Below are 14,108 nucleotides of genomic sequence, written 5' to 3'. Positions count from 1 at the left end.
TGGAAAGTTATTAGATAGAAAACTTGTAAGGAAAAGGCGAATTTCTCATAGCGGCAAGCATTCTATGATATGTGCGCTACAATAACAGAAGCATCTTAAAACAGACCATGCTGCAATTTTTTGTTCATTTAACAACTAATTATTGTACAGGTGTGATAAAAATACAGTGAATGCTGCTGCCAAGTGCCATCCAACGGAAAGGCAGGGATCTTCAATATGGGAAGCTGTGCATCCAACCTTAGTAACAGTGTGTGACAAGTTTCAACTTGTTTGATGCAGTCAGGTGTGAGCTACGGTTGAGAGAAGGTATGTCTTAAAGTGTGGTGTAAATCATGGATCACAAACAATGCATTAACATGAAATGGGCAAGCGTTTTCATCCTCCATCATGACAACAGCCTATGTCACACATCGCTTCTGGTATGGCAATTTCTGTCAAATGAAAACATTACGGTGTGTCCTCATCCACCTTATTCACCGAATCTGGCACTGTGAGACTTCTGGCTCTTCCCCAAAGTCAAAATGATGCAGGACATTGAGGCAGCCACGACAGCGCAACTAAAGACACTCACGAAAGAGGACTTCCAGAACTGCTTCAGAAAGTGGCAAGAACGATGGGATAAGTGTGTTCAAAGTGAGGGGGAGTATTTTGAGGGGGATTAATGGCAATGAGTCTTTTACTGTAATAATTTTTTTATTTAAAAATTCACCGTATTGTTTGATCACACCTCATACAGTGGGTACTGGCTAAGTGCTTAGAATGTGATTGTGAGTCAAATGAGACAAATGTGCTCACTACTGGAGCTGAGTCTACTGAGGGAGATAACACATCCCAGCTACAAAAACAAAAACAAAAAAGTGCTTCAAAGGCAAAGTACATGGTACCAAGAGAGTGAAATAGGAGGATCTGACCTGGTAAGAGAGGGTTTCCTGAGGAAGTGGTGACTGAACTGAGATCTAAAACAAGACTGGGAATTATCTGAGCAAAGTACAGGAGTACAGAGGGACAGGACCAGACAGATGGGACACTCTGGGGCCACGAGTTGCGCTGTGGGCACGCTGGATGTGTTGGATTTGAAATGTCTTGTCACTCAAGAGGGGATAAGTAGGAATCTGGATACGTGGTTTAGACATGGACATAGATATCTGTGACTCATCAGCACATAGGCAGTAACTGAAGTCCTAAGCATAAAGGAGCTCACCTAGACAGAGAAAAAGAATGAGTAGAGAGTGCCTAGGACAGGGCCCTAAAAAACTTCAAAAATTAGTGGCCAGGTCGCGGAGGATCAGCTTGCAAAGGAAACAGCAGAACAGTGGCCAGAGAGTAGGAGCTGCACTCTGGTGCGCACATCAGGCCCAGCACACAGGAAGCACTCAGCTAGCCAGGTAACGTGCGGCCTCTGGGCAGAGCACACAGCTGGTGCAGTGGTCACGTCACTGTCCACATGAGCACAGGCTTTTATATACACAAACCGGATGGTTTCTGTCCATCCGGCATTTATGTGGATCACCTACCACTACAAAGGGCTGAGTGTGAATTTAAATGGCTCTAAACAGTGCCTAAGATGTCTTCATGAAAACTTACTGCATCCCTAGAAGGCTGTCGGCCACATGTCAAGAGCAATCACAAGAGAGCAGAGAACTGCCCAACATCTTTCAAAGCCACGAGTGTCCAGGCCACGCTGCAATAAGAGGGAACCCAGGCAGAGCACAGTGGTCTCCCTGGGAGCTGAGGAAATGGAGTTAATAGTTCAGAGGCCAAAGTGGCTGGAGTTTGTAAGGCAGAGTACAGAGACTACAGAGAAAGCGCACTCGGATGTGTAGGGGGCTCCCCTTGTGTCTTCTGCTGAGCATTGATCAGTACGTGCACGTGAAGAAAATGCCCAAGAAAAGGGAAAGACCCAATAGAAAGAGCGACTCCCAGAGCTGCCACAGGACCGACAGGACTTCATAATCTCATAAGCAGAGTGGGAAATCGTGAGATACATGCAGCATCGGGGAGAATACTCAGACGTCTGTTGCCTTGGGAAGTGGAACAAGTCAGTCCCCAACTAATGCTGCTCTGGTCCTACATAACAAAGCTTAAAAGCAAAACTCGGGCTGGCCGAGTGGTGCGTCGGTTAGGAGTTGGCTTAGGGTGGCAGCTCTGAGCAGNACAGCTAAGATGCTGAACAACAGCTCAACCTGGAGCTAGGCTGCCGTGAGTCACTGGCGATGGCGTAGGCTGCAGCCCCTGTGGCAGTGGGTTGCCATGGGCTACCGTGTGTAGCCAGCAGCCAGTGTGAGCAGCCAGCAGCCGCTGTGAGTGGCCGTCCAGAAGCCGGCGACTGATCTTCCTCGCCCGGGAAGAGCCCAATGATGGTGCCAACTTGGGCCAGTGAAGCAACGTCGTCCACAACTAGACTGAAGAACAAAACAACAGCAACTTGTCTGTTCCCCTTCCCCTAATTCCCCAGCGCTGTTCCCATCCCCCTAATTCCCCAATAAAAAAAAAGAAGCCATTTCTTTCTCATTTGAGACCAATCCTGCCCTTCGTTCCAAATACGGACAAACACAGTTATCATGTTAGAGAAGAATCCATTAATTAAATGAAAAATTTATTCCAGACAGCAGATAGCATTAAACTTGAAGGAAAAAATATTTTTAGAAAAAGAATCTTGAACTGAGAATTACCTGCATACTTACATGAAGAAAGCCAAAGTGGAGAACACACCACACGTGTGGAAGGCGTGGTTCAGCTGCTCTGGTTTAGGATAGACCACGGCTGCATCGATCATTATCCACCAGCCTGTGAAGAACTTGAGAAAGGGCCCCAGTCATTAAAACAACACTCATGCTTTGCCTTAGCCCCATACCTGCTCTTTCACGTTACCCTTTTCCTATAGACCATGTAAGTAAAACATAAAATAGTTTTACTTTGAATTTTGAGTGTTGAAGTATAAAAAAGTAAGAATCCTTGTTTACTTATTCTTTACAGCAAATGAGGTGAATCTAATCACATGTGTGTACGACTCTGAAGTTCTGCTCTCCACACAAGATGAAAAATTATCTGGATATCAATTATCTGCTTCTTTCATCCACCATAATAATTATACGCAGCCGAAGCTCTCTTAACTAACTTCCAACTAACCTGATTACATGATGTGTTTCACTTGCTCTAAAGAACACTTTTTAATATGCCCATGCATTTCTACTTCCACAAATGAGATGTACGCTTACCAAGAGTCAGCTGTCATGTCTCCAAAACTATTTAAATCTGCTACAGTATTAATTCTGTAATCTGATTAAATGCTATATAACTGAATAAACGTGAGTTTGTAAAATTTAATATTTCTATGTAAACTAAGCTGAATCAGCTTAAAGTAGACAAGTTGNTCCCACATATGAGGGCCAGTGACACTGCCCTCTACAGCTAAGATGGTGAACAACAGCTCGACCTGGAGCTGGGCTGCTGTGAGTCACCAGCAACGGCATAGGCTGCAGTGGGGCTGGCCGGCAGCTGGCGTGAGCTTTCCTGCGCTACCGTGAGCCCCCGTCCAATGGCTAGCAAGCGACTGCTTCACCCGGGAAGAGTGCAATGATAATACCAACATGGGCCAGTGAAGCGATATCCTCCACAACTAGACTGAAGAACAAAAGGACAGCAACTTGTCTGTTTCCTCCCCCAATTCCCCAACAATGATCATAATGCCAACATGGGCCAGTGAAGCAACATCCTCCACAACTAGACTGAAGAACAAAAGGACAGCAACTTGTCTGTTTCCTCCCCCAATTCCCCAATAAAAATCTTAAAAAAAAAAAGAAAAACTCAAAAGGATCAAACTGTTTACAGTGACCTAACCACATCCAGAACAAAGCTGGAAAAACTTGAAAGAAATACCAAAAAGTCCAGCCCCCAACCACCTGCATGCAAAACAAACACGGAAAAAAGAGCCAAAATGAAGAGAAAATAGAAATGATCTACAGGAACAGACTCAGCATTGACACAATTAGATAAAGACACTGAAATAGTTATAAATACACTTCATATGTTCACGAAGGTAGAGGAAAGCATGAGCACGTTAAGGAGAGATGTGGAAAACATTTAAAAAAAGACACAGATCAAACTAATAGAGATGAAACTATAATGTCTGAGATGAAAAACACATTGGATGGGAAGAAGAGTAGATTAGACACTGCAGAAGCAGAGATCAGTGAACTCAAAGATACAATAATATAAACTATCTCAACTGAAACAGAGGAAAAAAACAGAAAAAGAACTAAGTATCGGTGGGCTATGGGCTGACTTCAAGCAGTCTAATATACACGTATTTGGAACCCCAGGAGGGCGGGTAGACAGAAAAAATATTTGAAGAAATAATAGCTGAAAAGATCCCAAATTTGATAAAAACTATAAACCCACAGATCCAAGAAAATGAATGAATCCCAAGCAGAAGAAATATGAAGAAAACTACACCCTAGCATATCATAATCAAATTGCTTAAAACCAGTGAAAAAAGCAAAGTTCTTCAAGGCTTAGATCTTAATGATTTGGGGTGGGGGGGTATAATTTTACAAATGGATGTCTAAAATATCTATCTTTACATTAAAAGACATTCATTCTGAAAAGCATAGGATATGGGCTTCATTTGGGGGGCTTTTTAGAAGATAGCCCCTAAAAAATAATAAAAAAAACCCAGTTCCCCTACCAGGTTTTGTATAAGACATGCATAGTCTGTATTAATTCTCATTTCTTTCTTTTTTTTTTTTTTAATAAACATACCAGATACATTTTTTGCTGGTGGTGGTGTTTTTGTTGTTGGTGGTGTTTTTTAACAAAACACAGGCTATGGAAACAGCAATCTGGGTTCAAATACCAGCTCTGTATGTACTAGTGGGGTGTCCTTAAGTAAATGCCGAGCTTTATTTCCTCATCTATTACATGGGAACACTACCTGGGTTTATATACTTAAGATAATTAAATGAGAATTAAATGGTAACACATATAAAGCATCCGGATTAGGTCTTGGGACACAGCAGCCCCTCAATAAACGGCTTCTGTATCCACTTATGCAACAGCAGAATCTTTACCTTTTAAAAGAAGTTCTATACATTGTAATTAATCCAAGGGATTTATACATGTCCCATTGTATATGCTGCTCTTATAGTAAAGGTGACATTTCTGTAAAAGTTCTAGGTGTGATTAAGAAATTAGGCAACTTACCTAAAAAATATAAGTGCATTTTGAAAAAACACAGCTAGTCCTGGATAAACATCAATATCTGTACATACAAAATAAAACAGAAGATTACAAAAGGCACCTGGCAGTAAAAACTCTATGTGCCATTCATAATGACACGCTCTATATACTACACAATACTGCTGTTATTCCTGAACTCTAAGAAATCTATAATGACACTGAAATAAGAAAATGCCAACCTCATTCGCCCAAAACAAAGGATTGCTCTCACAGTTAATAAAAGACAATGAACTTAGGTTTTCCTTTTGTCTAAAGTGCCTGTTATGGTTCTAGATGCATCAAAACTGTTGAGGAAGCAGCAGCTCATCTCTTTACTTCCTATGGCCAATTTAGAAACACAAAATGTTAGAAAGATACAAATTAAATTCCTGATGGTTTCCTAGTCTGCTCATTTGTTTTCTTTGATTCAGGAGTTTTATTGTGCAAATCTGACAGATAGAAAAAGGGCCATTAAAATTCATCATCATGTTCTTTCACTGAATCTCTCTGGGAGGAAATAGTTACTATCTTCAGAGGAGACAAAAAGAAAAATTAGAAACTACTTACATTTTTGTGAATATTTAACTTTTATAAGACTGTAAATGTTGATGAAAAATACTGGATAGGATGAAGAAACATTCCATTTTTACGTTTTGACCTCACAGCAAACAATATAGCAGCATGATTAAGAGCTCCAAGTATGAGCCAGACCTCTGCATTTGAATCCTAACTCTCCCACTGACTAAATGTTATGACCACGGGCAAATTATTAAACCTCATTATGCCTTAGTGTCCTCTGTAAAATGGGCATGATAACAGCACCTCCCCTCCCAGTGTAAGAAATGTGTGACTACATATAGCGCTTAGAACAGTACCTGACCCACAAAGTGCTACATAAATGTTAGCTAGTATGATTAATAAAGAAAATCTGTACAGTAAAAGATTTGAAATATGTGTTAGACATGTCTCTGAAGTAAAAGCATATTCAGTTTACAAACAGAAAAGTATATTTAATGAGCAATGCTGTAGAAATATGACGATGAGGTCTGTAATTGAGAAATTGCTCAATATGTATTAGTTCTCTGAAGATACACCCAATCAGTGCACAACCTCCACAACCTGAGTACTTCCCTACACACGTTTCAGGAATGATAATTGATTCCTATTTTCATAAATAGTAACCGGTAGGTTTCACGTGTTGATTCAAGTACCTACGCAGACTTTCCAAGGAAACTAATAACAGTAGTTCTCTGAAGATACACCCAATCAGTGCACAACCTCCACAACCTGAGTACTTCCCTACACACCTTTCAGGAATGATAATTGATTCCTATTTTCATAAATAGTAACCGGTAGGTTTCACGTGTTGATTCAAGTACCTACCAGACTTTCCAAGGAAACCAATAACAGCAGCCCACCCTTCTTAAGAGTCAGGGATAAAATTAGTTTAAAACGCACTTCCTATATGATTTCATTTATATGAAATGGCCAAGTCGGGTAGTGGTTGCCTAGGGCTGGTGGAAGAGAATGGGAAGTGACTGCTGAGGGGTAAGGGATTAATCTTAGGGGTGATAAAAGGTCCTAAAAATGGGCTGTGGTGATAGTAGCAAACCACTGTGCTGAAAACATTAAAGTGTACATTTTAAATGGGTGAATTATGTGATATGCAAATTACATATCAATAAAGCTGTTTTTAAAAAAGCGCTTTACATGAGCTGCATGCTAGAACTATGTGCTCCATTAGTATTTTTAATTAGCTAAAATAACACATTTTAGATACACTGGGTGAGCAGTATTATTTAAGCATTAGTCCACCACTGCCCTCTTGTATTGACTTATTCAGTGCCAAGTGAAAGACACAGGTATCTCAAACATCTCACACTGATCAAAGTATGAGACTTAAGGGATCCTATCAAGAATAGTAAAAGGTCAGCTATGGGTCAGGACAATGAGATGTGACAGCTAAACAGAGTGACAAAGAGATTGCAGAGAGAGAGGGGTCAGAAGATGAATAAGCTGTTATCTGAAACTGACTCCTGTCTTTGGAGGGAAGGGAGAGAGCCAAAGGAACAGGTTCTTCCGATGCTCCCAGAGGCATGATCAGACTGTCCGGCTTTTCAACCCCATCCTGGATGAAAAGCTATGGTGCCTGGAGCAGCCGGAAAACTCGGAATGGAGTACTAAGAGCTCCCTCCACTGCAACAGTTTCTGCATGAGAAGAAACTTTCTGCGAAGACTACACACGCCTTCGGTCTTGCCCTTAAAAACTCCCCTTGTATCTATGACTGAAAAACTACAGGCTTAGGTTAGAGAGCAGAGGTATTGGTGGAAAGAAAAACTATGGTCCACAATCCCTTATTTGAAATCCTTGGGGGAAGGTATAGTTTGGGATTCAGAGTTTTTCAGATTTGAGAATGGTAACACAGGGTATAAATATTACATAGCAAACCCAGCTAGGTATGGACCAGCATCCCACGGATATAACCGCATTCCTGCAAGAAAACATTCGAAGGCTTATTGAGTGGAATAAAGCCTACAACGAGCCCATGTCAGTTTAGGTGAGGTATCGCTGCCTCACTGAAAAAATGAAAACATGACTTTTAGCACTTTGTATATTTTAGAATTGTGTGTAAGGGACTGTAGACCTGTACAGGTTTCTTTGACTACTACAACCCTCAGTAAACGGGCCTCTAGGAGACAGCCAGCCTGTCTGCCCAGGGCAGGGAAGGAAATCAGGAACTCTAGAGATGGCTCAAAATCACACAGTCACATCAGTGCCTGGCATTTCCTAACCAGGGTATCTCACTGCAATCACTGACCCCACTAAGAAATTTCACTCAGCAACCTATGTACCTTAACACAGTCATATCTTCAAGCTGACTGAGTGATTCAGCTACATTATACTCCAGGGGGGAGTTAACAGACTAAGGCAAATAGGAAAGACATATCTGAATCTCCCCTATGAAATAAAGGAGGGAAGAATACTTACTTTGGGTAACATATGCACCAAAAAGGATCCACATGGAAGCAATAAGTGACCCAAACATCAACATGAAACCAATGAAGAGCCAAACCCGAGCACCTGTGTGAAGAATAGGCTTTATGATTCTGCTCATTTCTGCAGCTTTATGTCTTAGGAATAAGGACATTAGAAACACTATTAACCTAATATATGTCATGTATACCAAAGACAGTCACATATTTACATATACCTGCTATAACAGTTACCTGAATGAAGATTAGAAAAAAAAAAAAACTAAAAGAGAAAGAGAAAAAGGGAAAGTTACCTTTCTACTGCCTACAGAAACTAAAAAGCCGAATAAATTAAACTAGGCAAGCTTCATAAATAATTATTTGACTAAATTGATTAATTAAACCCTAACTGAAAATTTACCCTGTTGTATGCTATATTATCAAAGTAATTGCTCTATTAGAAGTAGCAAATGTATTTCAGATAGCCATTTCCACATAGGAATGAGACACTGCAAATGAATAAGGACCAAAGCATCCCCTTTTCATCAATGTTAAAATCATGCCCTTACTCAATATGGTGCGACACCTGAGCGTGCCTAAAAGACAGTCTGCCCTTAACTTTTGAAGCACTAGATGAACTTGCACTATATGTGCCACATATAAATACATATAAACTGTATTCTAAATTTTAACTAGGTAGGAAATAATCGTGGAATAAAATGTCAGAGCTCAGTGAGGGTAAAAAGTATGAGCTTTGAAACCAGAGAGACCCAAGGCAAGCACAAGTTCTACCTTTAAGCTAAAAAACTTTGGGTAAGTTACCATGAAATTTTCTACAGAAAATAATAGTAGCATAATCCATAGCAATGTCTCTGGAATATTCTTTAAAGAAAAAGAATCAGGGCCAGCCGAGTGTCACATTGGTTAAGAGCTGGCTTGGGACACCAGCTCTGAGCAGAAGGGCCTGGGTTCAGATCCCACATGGGGCCAGTGACACTGCCCTCTACAGCTAAGATGGTGAACAACAGCTCGACCTGGAGCTGGGCTGCCGTGAGTCACCGGCAAAGGCGTAGGCTGCAGCCCCTGCTGCAGTGGGCTGCCATAAGCTACCGTGAGTAACCAGCAGCCAGCATGAGTGGCCATCAGCCAGTGTGAGCTGCCAAGAGCCGCCGTGAGCGGCTGTCCAGAGGCCGGCGACTGATCTGCCTCAGCCGGGAAGAGTGCAAAGATAATACCAACATGGGCCAGTGAAGCAATGTCCTCCAAAACTAGACTGAAGAACAAAAGGACAGCAACTTGTCTGTTCCCCTCCCCAATTCCCCAGCACTGTTCCCCTCCCTCAATTCCTCAATTAAAAAAAAAAAACTTAAAAGAATCAAATAAATTATTGCGTGCTCTATGCACATTTTCACTTGCTAATTTGTGCTTTCTTATTCTTTACTCTCCCCCATTCCTGACATTATCTGCTGAGGCTGGGGCACAAGATACACATACACACACACACACACACACACACACACACACACACACACACACACACAGAGTGCACTTTTAACTTAGGTTTGTCTGTCATTTGTCACTATCCCCCTCTGCCCCAATCCTTAAAGGATCTCAATGGAAGTGAAGTTATAAATTCTGCATCAGCTTTTAAAGCAGCAGATAGAAAAGAAAGTTAATTTGTCCCCCTGTAACTGGCTTATTTCACTCAGCATAATGTCCTCCATGTCCAGTGATGTTGCATATGGCAAGATTTCCTGCTTTTTTTAAAAGCACAATTCCCCTTATATGAGGCACTTAAAATAGTCAAACTCATATTATAGAAAGAGAGTAGGAAAGTGCTTGCCAGGGTCTGGGGAGGGGAAAATGGGCAGTCACTGTTCAACTGGTATAAAATTTCAGCTGTATGAGCTGAACATACGTTCTAGAGATCTGCTGTACAACACCGTGCCTGTCATGGAGTTAGCAATACTGTGCTGCATGCTTAAAAATTTATTAAGAGAGATCTCATGTTACGCGCTCTTATCACCAAAAAATTTAATTAAAATTCTTTTAAAAAAGGCTAAGCTCTTCCCAGCTTCTTTATTTGGCTTAAAATGTTATACTTACTTTATGATTCCACTTAGATGAAATTCTAGAAAGGGCAAAACTACGGGGATAGGAAGAAGATCAGTGGTGGCCAAGAGGTGGGGGGAGGGGATTAACTACAAAGGGGTATGAGGGAACTTTCTGGAGTAATGGAAATGTTCTATATCGTGATTGTAGTGGTAGCTACACAACTGTATACACTTGTCAAAACTCATCAAACTGTACACATTAAATTGGTGGATTTTATTTTATATGAATTATACTCAAGTCAACAAAAAAATAAATATGTATTACTACACCAGACAAAGATACCAAATGGTTCTCGAACAGAAACAAGCATAGCACGGTGGCAAACAGCATGGGCTCTGGAGCCAGACTGTGGGTGTTCAAATCCTGGCTCCATGACTTGCTTTGTGGCTTTGGACATGTTATTTAATCTCTCTGTGTCTTAGTTCCTTCATCTAAAACCGGAACGATAAGAGCACTTACCTCATAGGACAATTAAACAAGTTAATATGTGTAAAGCAGCGGTTCTCAACCTTCCTCATGCCGCGACCCCTTAATACAGTTCCTCATGTTGTGGTGACCCCCAACCATAAAATTATTTTCATTGCTACTCTATAACTGTAATTTTGCTACTGTTATGAATCGTAATGTAAATATCTTTTTGTTTTCTGATGGTCTTAGGAGAACCCTGTGAAAGGGTCGTTCGACCCCCAAAGGGGTCGTGACCCACAGGTTGAGAACTGCTGGTGTAAAGCATTCAGGACAGTCTCTGGCACACACTAAGTATTCTACAAGTATTTGCTATTCTTCTTAATCATCCTTCAAAATTCCTCTCCCACCTACTCCAAATTTCCGACCACAACCACAAATCACCCTCCCTAGTCCTTGAAGGTTGGAAAAAGGACTTCTAACCTGGTGTTTTTTCCATATAGTATGGAAACGCCACTGAAAACAAACTCCTGGATTCTAACAGAATATGTTATAACCTGAATAAAAGAAGAATACCATGGGATGACAATTCAAAAGAATTCAACCTCCAAAAAAAATAATTTATGGGCCGGCCAAGTGGCGCGTTGATTAAGAGCTGGCTTGGGATGCCAGAGGGCCCCGGTTCGGATCCCACATATGAGGGCGAGTGACACTGCCCTCTGCAGCTAAGACGGTGAACGGCAGCTCGACCTGGGGCTGGGCTGCCATGAGTTGCCGGTGGCGACGACATAGGCTGCAGCCCCTGCTGCAGGGGGCTGCCATGGGCTACCGTGTGTAGCCGGCAGCCAGTGTGAGTAGCCAGCAGCCGCAGTGAGCGGCCGTCCAGAAGCCGGCGACTGATCTGCCTCGCCCGGGAAGAGCGCAATGATGTTGCCAACTTGGGCCAGTGAAGCAACGTCCTCCACAACTAGACCGAAGAACAAAACAACAGCAACTTGTCTGTTCCCCTTCCCCCCGATTCCCCAGAGCTGTTCCCCTCCCCCAATTCCCCAAAATATAATTTAAATTATATTTAAAATAATAATAATAATAATTTATATGTAACAAACAGAATGTTCTTCTAAAGCAGTTTTGTTACAGTGTGTGGTGGTTCCTCAGGTGATGAGAACTGAATGGGAAGAACACCGCCCTCGGTTTGATTTCCTAATGTGTCCATACTTTGCTGGTAGTGATCATGTCAAGCACCTCATAAGGAATATTATTGGTCAACATTTGGGATAAGAATAACCCATCATTAGCACTGGAAGTCCAAGACCCACTGATTTTATTTTATTTATTTATTTTTAAAATAGACGTTTTTAAAAAAAAAAAAATAAAATAAAATAGACGTTTTATTTATTTGTACTTAAACTTATAAACCAACCAGCCAAACTGGTACTATTGTCATAATACAGTAAAGTACAAAAACATCTTTTACAAATACTTAAGTAATGAACAAATTAGGGGTTGTAGTAAAACAGCAAAAGGGGCAGAGGAAATCAATGAAGCACATTATAGCTCATTAACCTCTCACTTGAGCTGAGGTTTTTTAAAATGCTTCCCAACCCCAGAAAAATGAATAAACCTTCATCACACATCTTCGTACTTTTACTTTCTATTCTTGCGGTAAGATTCTAAGTCCTAAAGAGATCCAAAATATTATTCTATCTAGTTATCTATAGCCAGAGACACCTTTTATCATCATTTTGTCTGCAGTACTCTTTCCTTTCAGTGACTTTTTAGTTTTGTCCATTGCTGAAGCATACAAACCCAGGCACAGACAATTCTGATTTCCTTGTACCCTTCAGTTAGTTGACCCACTATTCTTTTTCAGAAGGGCTCAGCAACTGCAGAGTACCCAGGCCTCTCTTCCTGTCACCAGGGATGCCTGGTGAACGCTTCTGGAAACTCTTCAATGTGGAGCAACCAGACCTGCAATAACCCAACTTGGAACAACCATTCCTGGAACAACCAACGCTCGAGCTACCATTCCAGGAACAGTCAGACCTGGAGCCCCCAGCCTGGAATAACCAGTCTTGGAACAACCAGGCCTGGAACAATCAGCTCTACAGCTGTGGGGAGGAAGCCCTGCTGCCCCAGATCCAGTTCCAGCAAAATCGACCTGTCAGTGATTTGGAGGCTGCCTTGGAAACCGCTGGGGAAAGCTATCAGGTGATACAGCAAACCCTTAGGTATTATAGTACCCAGCAAATCATGGATTTATTTCCAAATTACTCCATGAACATACAGCCTGACGATGTGTGACGATGGGTATATTATGCAATCAATCTGGGCAGTGACTGTATCACTTCTAGGATTTTTCTATGTATCTCTGCATTGATTTTCAATAGTAACATATTATACTACATACTATGGGTAGTATAACATGACAAAAATAGTAACTTCTAGAACTTTAACTTTCTTAAGGATTTAATACTAAAACTTTTTAAAGTTAATAAAAAAATATTCCACATAATCATTACCAGTCCTAAAGACTCACTAGAGGCTTTGTTTTTTTCCTGCTGTAAATCCCTCTTTCACCAGCGTACAGTAACCAGCCTTTACCTGTTCTTCCTAAACAGCCGCTTTCGTAGCTGTCACCTCTCACCTGAGCATTGGACACAGCATTTATCCTAGAACAAAAGAAATCATCTAATAAGCTTTCACGATGCTAAAATATTCACAGGTATTTACTTATTTAGAAGGCAACATTTCCTAACTAAAGTCAATATCTGAATAACTGAGCATACCTTTTAATTGAATGTCCTAGTGGATGCAAATGTTACTTTAGTCTTGTCTTCCTAAAGTACAGCCAGAAAACACCCTTAATTTTAAGAAATAACTATTAGTTTTCTCCAGAGATTATGAAAGTGGGGGGGGGGCATTTTTCTGATTTCTTTGCCTATTTTACATTTATACATGAATGACTCAATGTGCGTTTTCCCATTTTTAAGTTTCTCATTATAATCAAGAGTTTAAGTTTCTCTTTGTGTTAAAAGTCAAGTGATTTACTCTGATCCATTTCTCAAATTCAAAAATATTTGATGTACGTATAATAAACAGGCCCACTTTATTCAGCTTCTCTTTCTATTTTTGTTAGAGCAAAGTACATCTGTAGCAGGAATTGCCTTTTCTTAGCATCCTGAATGAATATAAGTAGTTCCATCTTCTACAATTTAAACTTTTTAAAAATTCCTGCCAGTATAAGGAAATTATATAATCTTAATGTTTAACATATTTTTTTAATTATTAAAAGACATCCATGAAAAGCTTTCAAACTCTTTTATGAAATGACTTAATGAATAAACCTGAAAATTATTTAATTAAAAAGAAGCCATTTCAAGGGCCGGCCGAGTGGC

General features: G+C 40.7%; 1 protein-coding gene across 1 annotated transcript in view; it reads right to left on the bottom strand.

The window, feature by feature from the left end:
- TMEM50B (transmembrane protein 50B) overlaps window positions 1-14,108 on the bottom strand; it is a 34,527-nt gene that overhangs the window by 1,669 nt on the left and 18,750 nt on the right. The window contains exons 3-6 of the mRNA XM_019626946.1: window positions 13,500-13,525; window positions 13,315-13,382; window positions 8,207-8,299; window positions 5,203-5,260 (exon numbers count right to left, since the gene is read on the bottom strand). Coding sequence (XP_019482491.1) covers window positions 5,203-5,260; window positions 8,207-8,299; window positions 13,315-13,382; window positions 13,500-13,525 — 245 coding nt within the window. The remainder of the gene's footprint in view (window positions 1-5,202; window positions 5,261-8,206; window positions 8,300-13,314; window positions 13,383-13,499; window positions 13,526-14,108) is intronic.

This window comes from Hipposideros armiger, unplaced genomic scaffold (assembly GCF_001890085.2).
Source record: "Hipposideros armiger isolate ML-2016 unplaced genomic scaffold, ASM189008v1 scaffold_695, whole genome shotgun sequence".
In the NCBI taxonomy this organism is placed as follows: domain Eukaryota; kingdom Metazoa; phylum Chordata; class Mammalia; order Chiroptera; family Hipposideridae; genus Hipposideros; species Hipposideros armiger.
The sequence above is the reverse complement of the archived record's forward strand: the minus strand, read 5'-3'. Positions and strand labels throughout refer to the sequence as shown.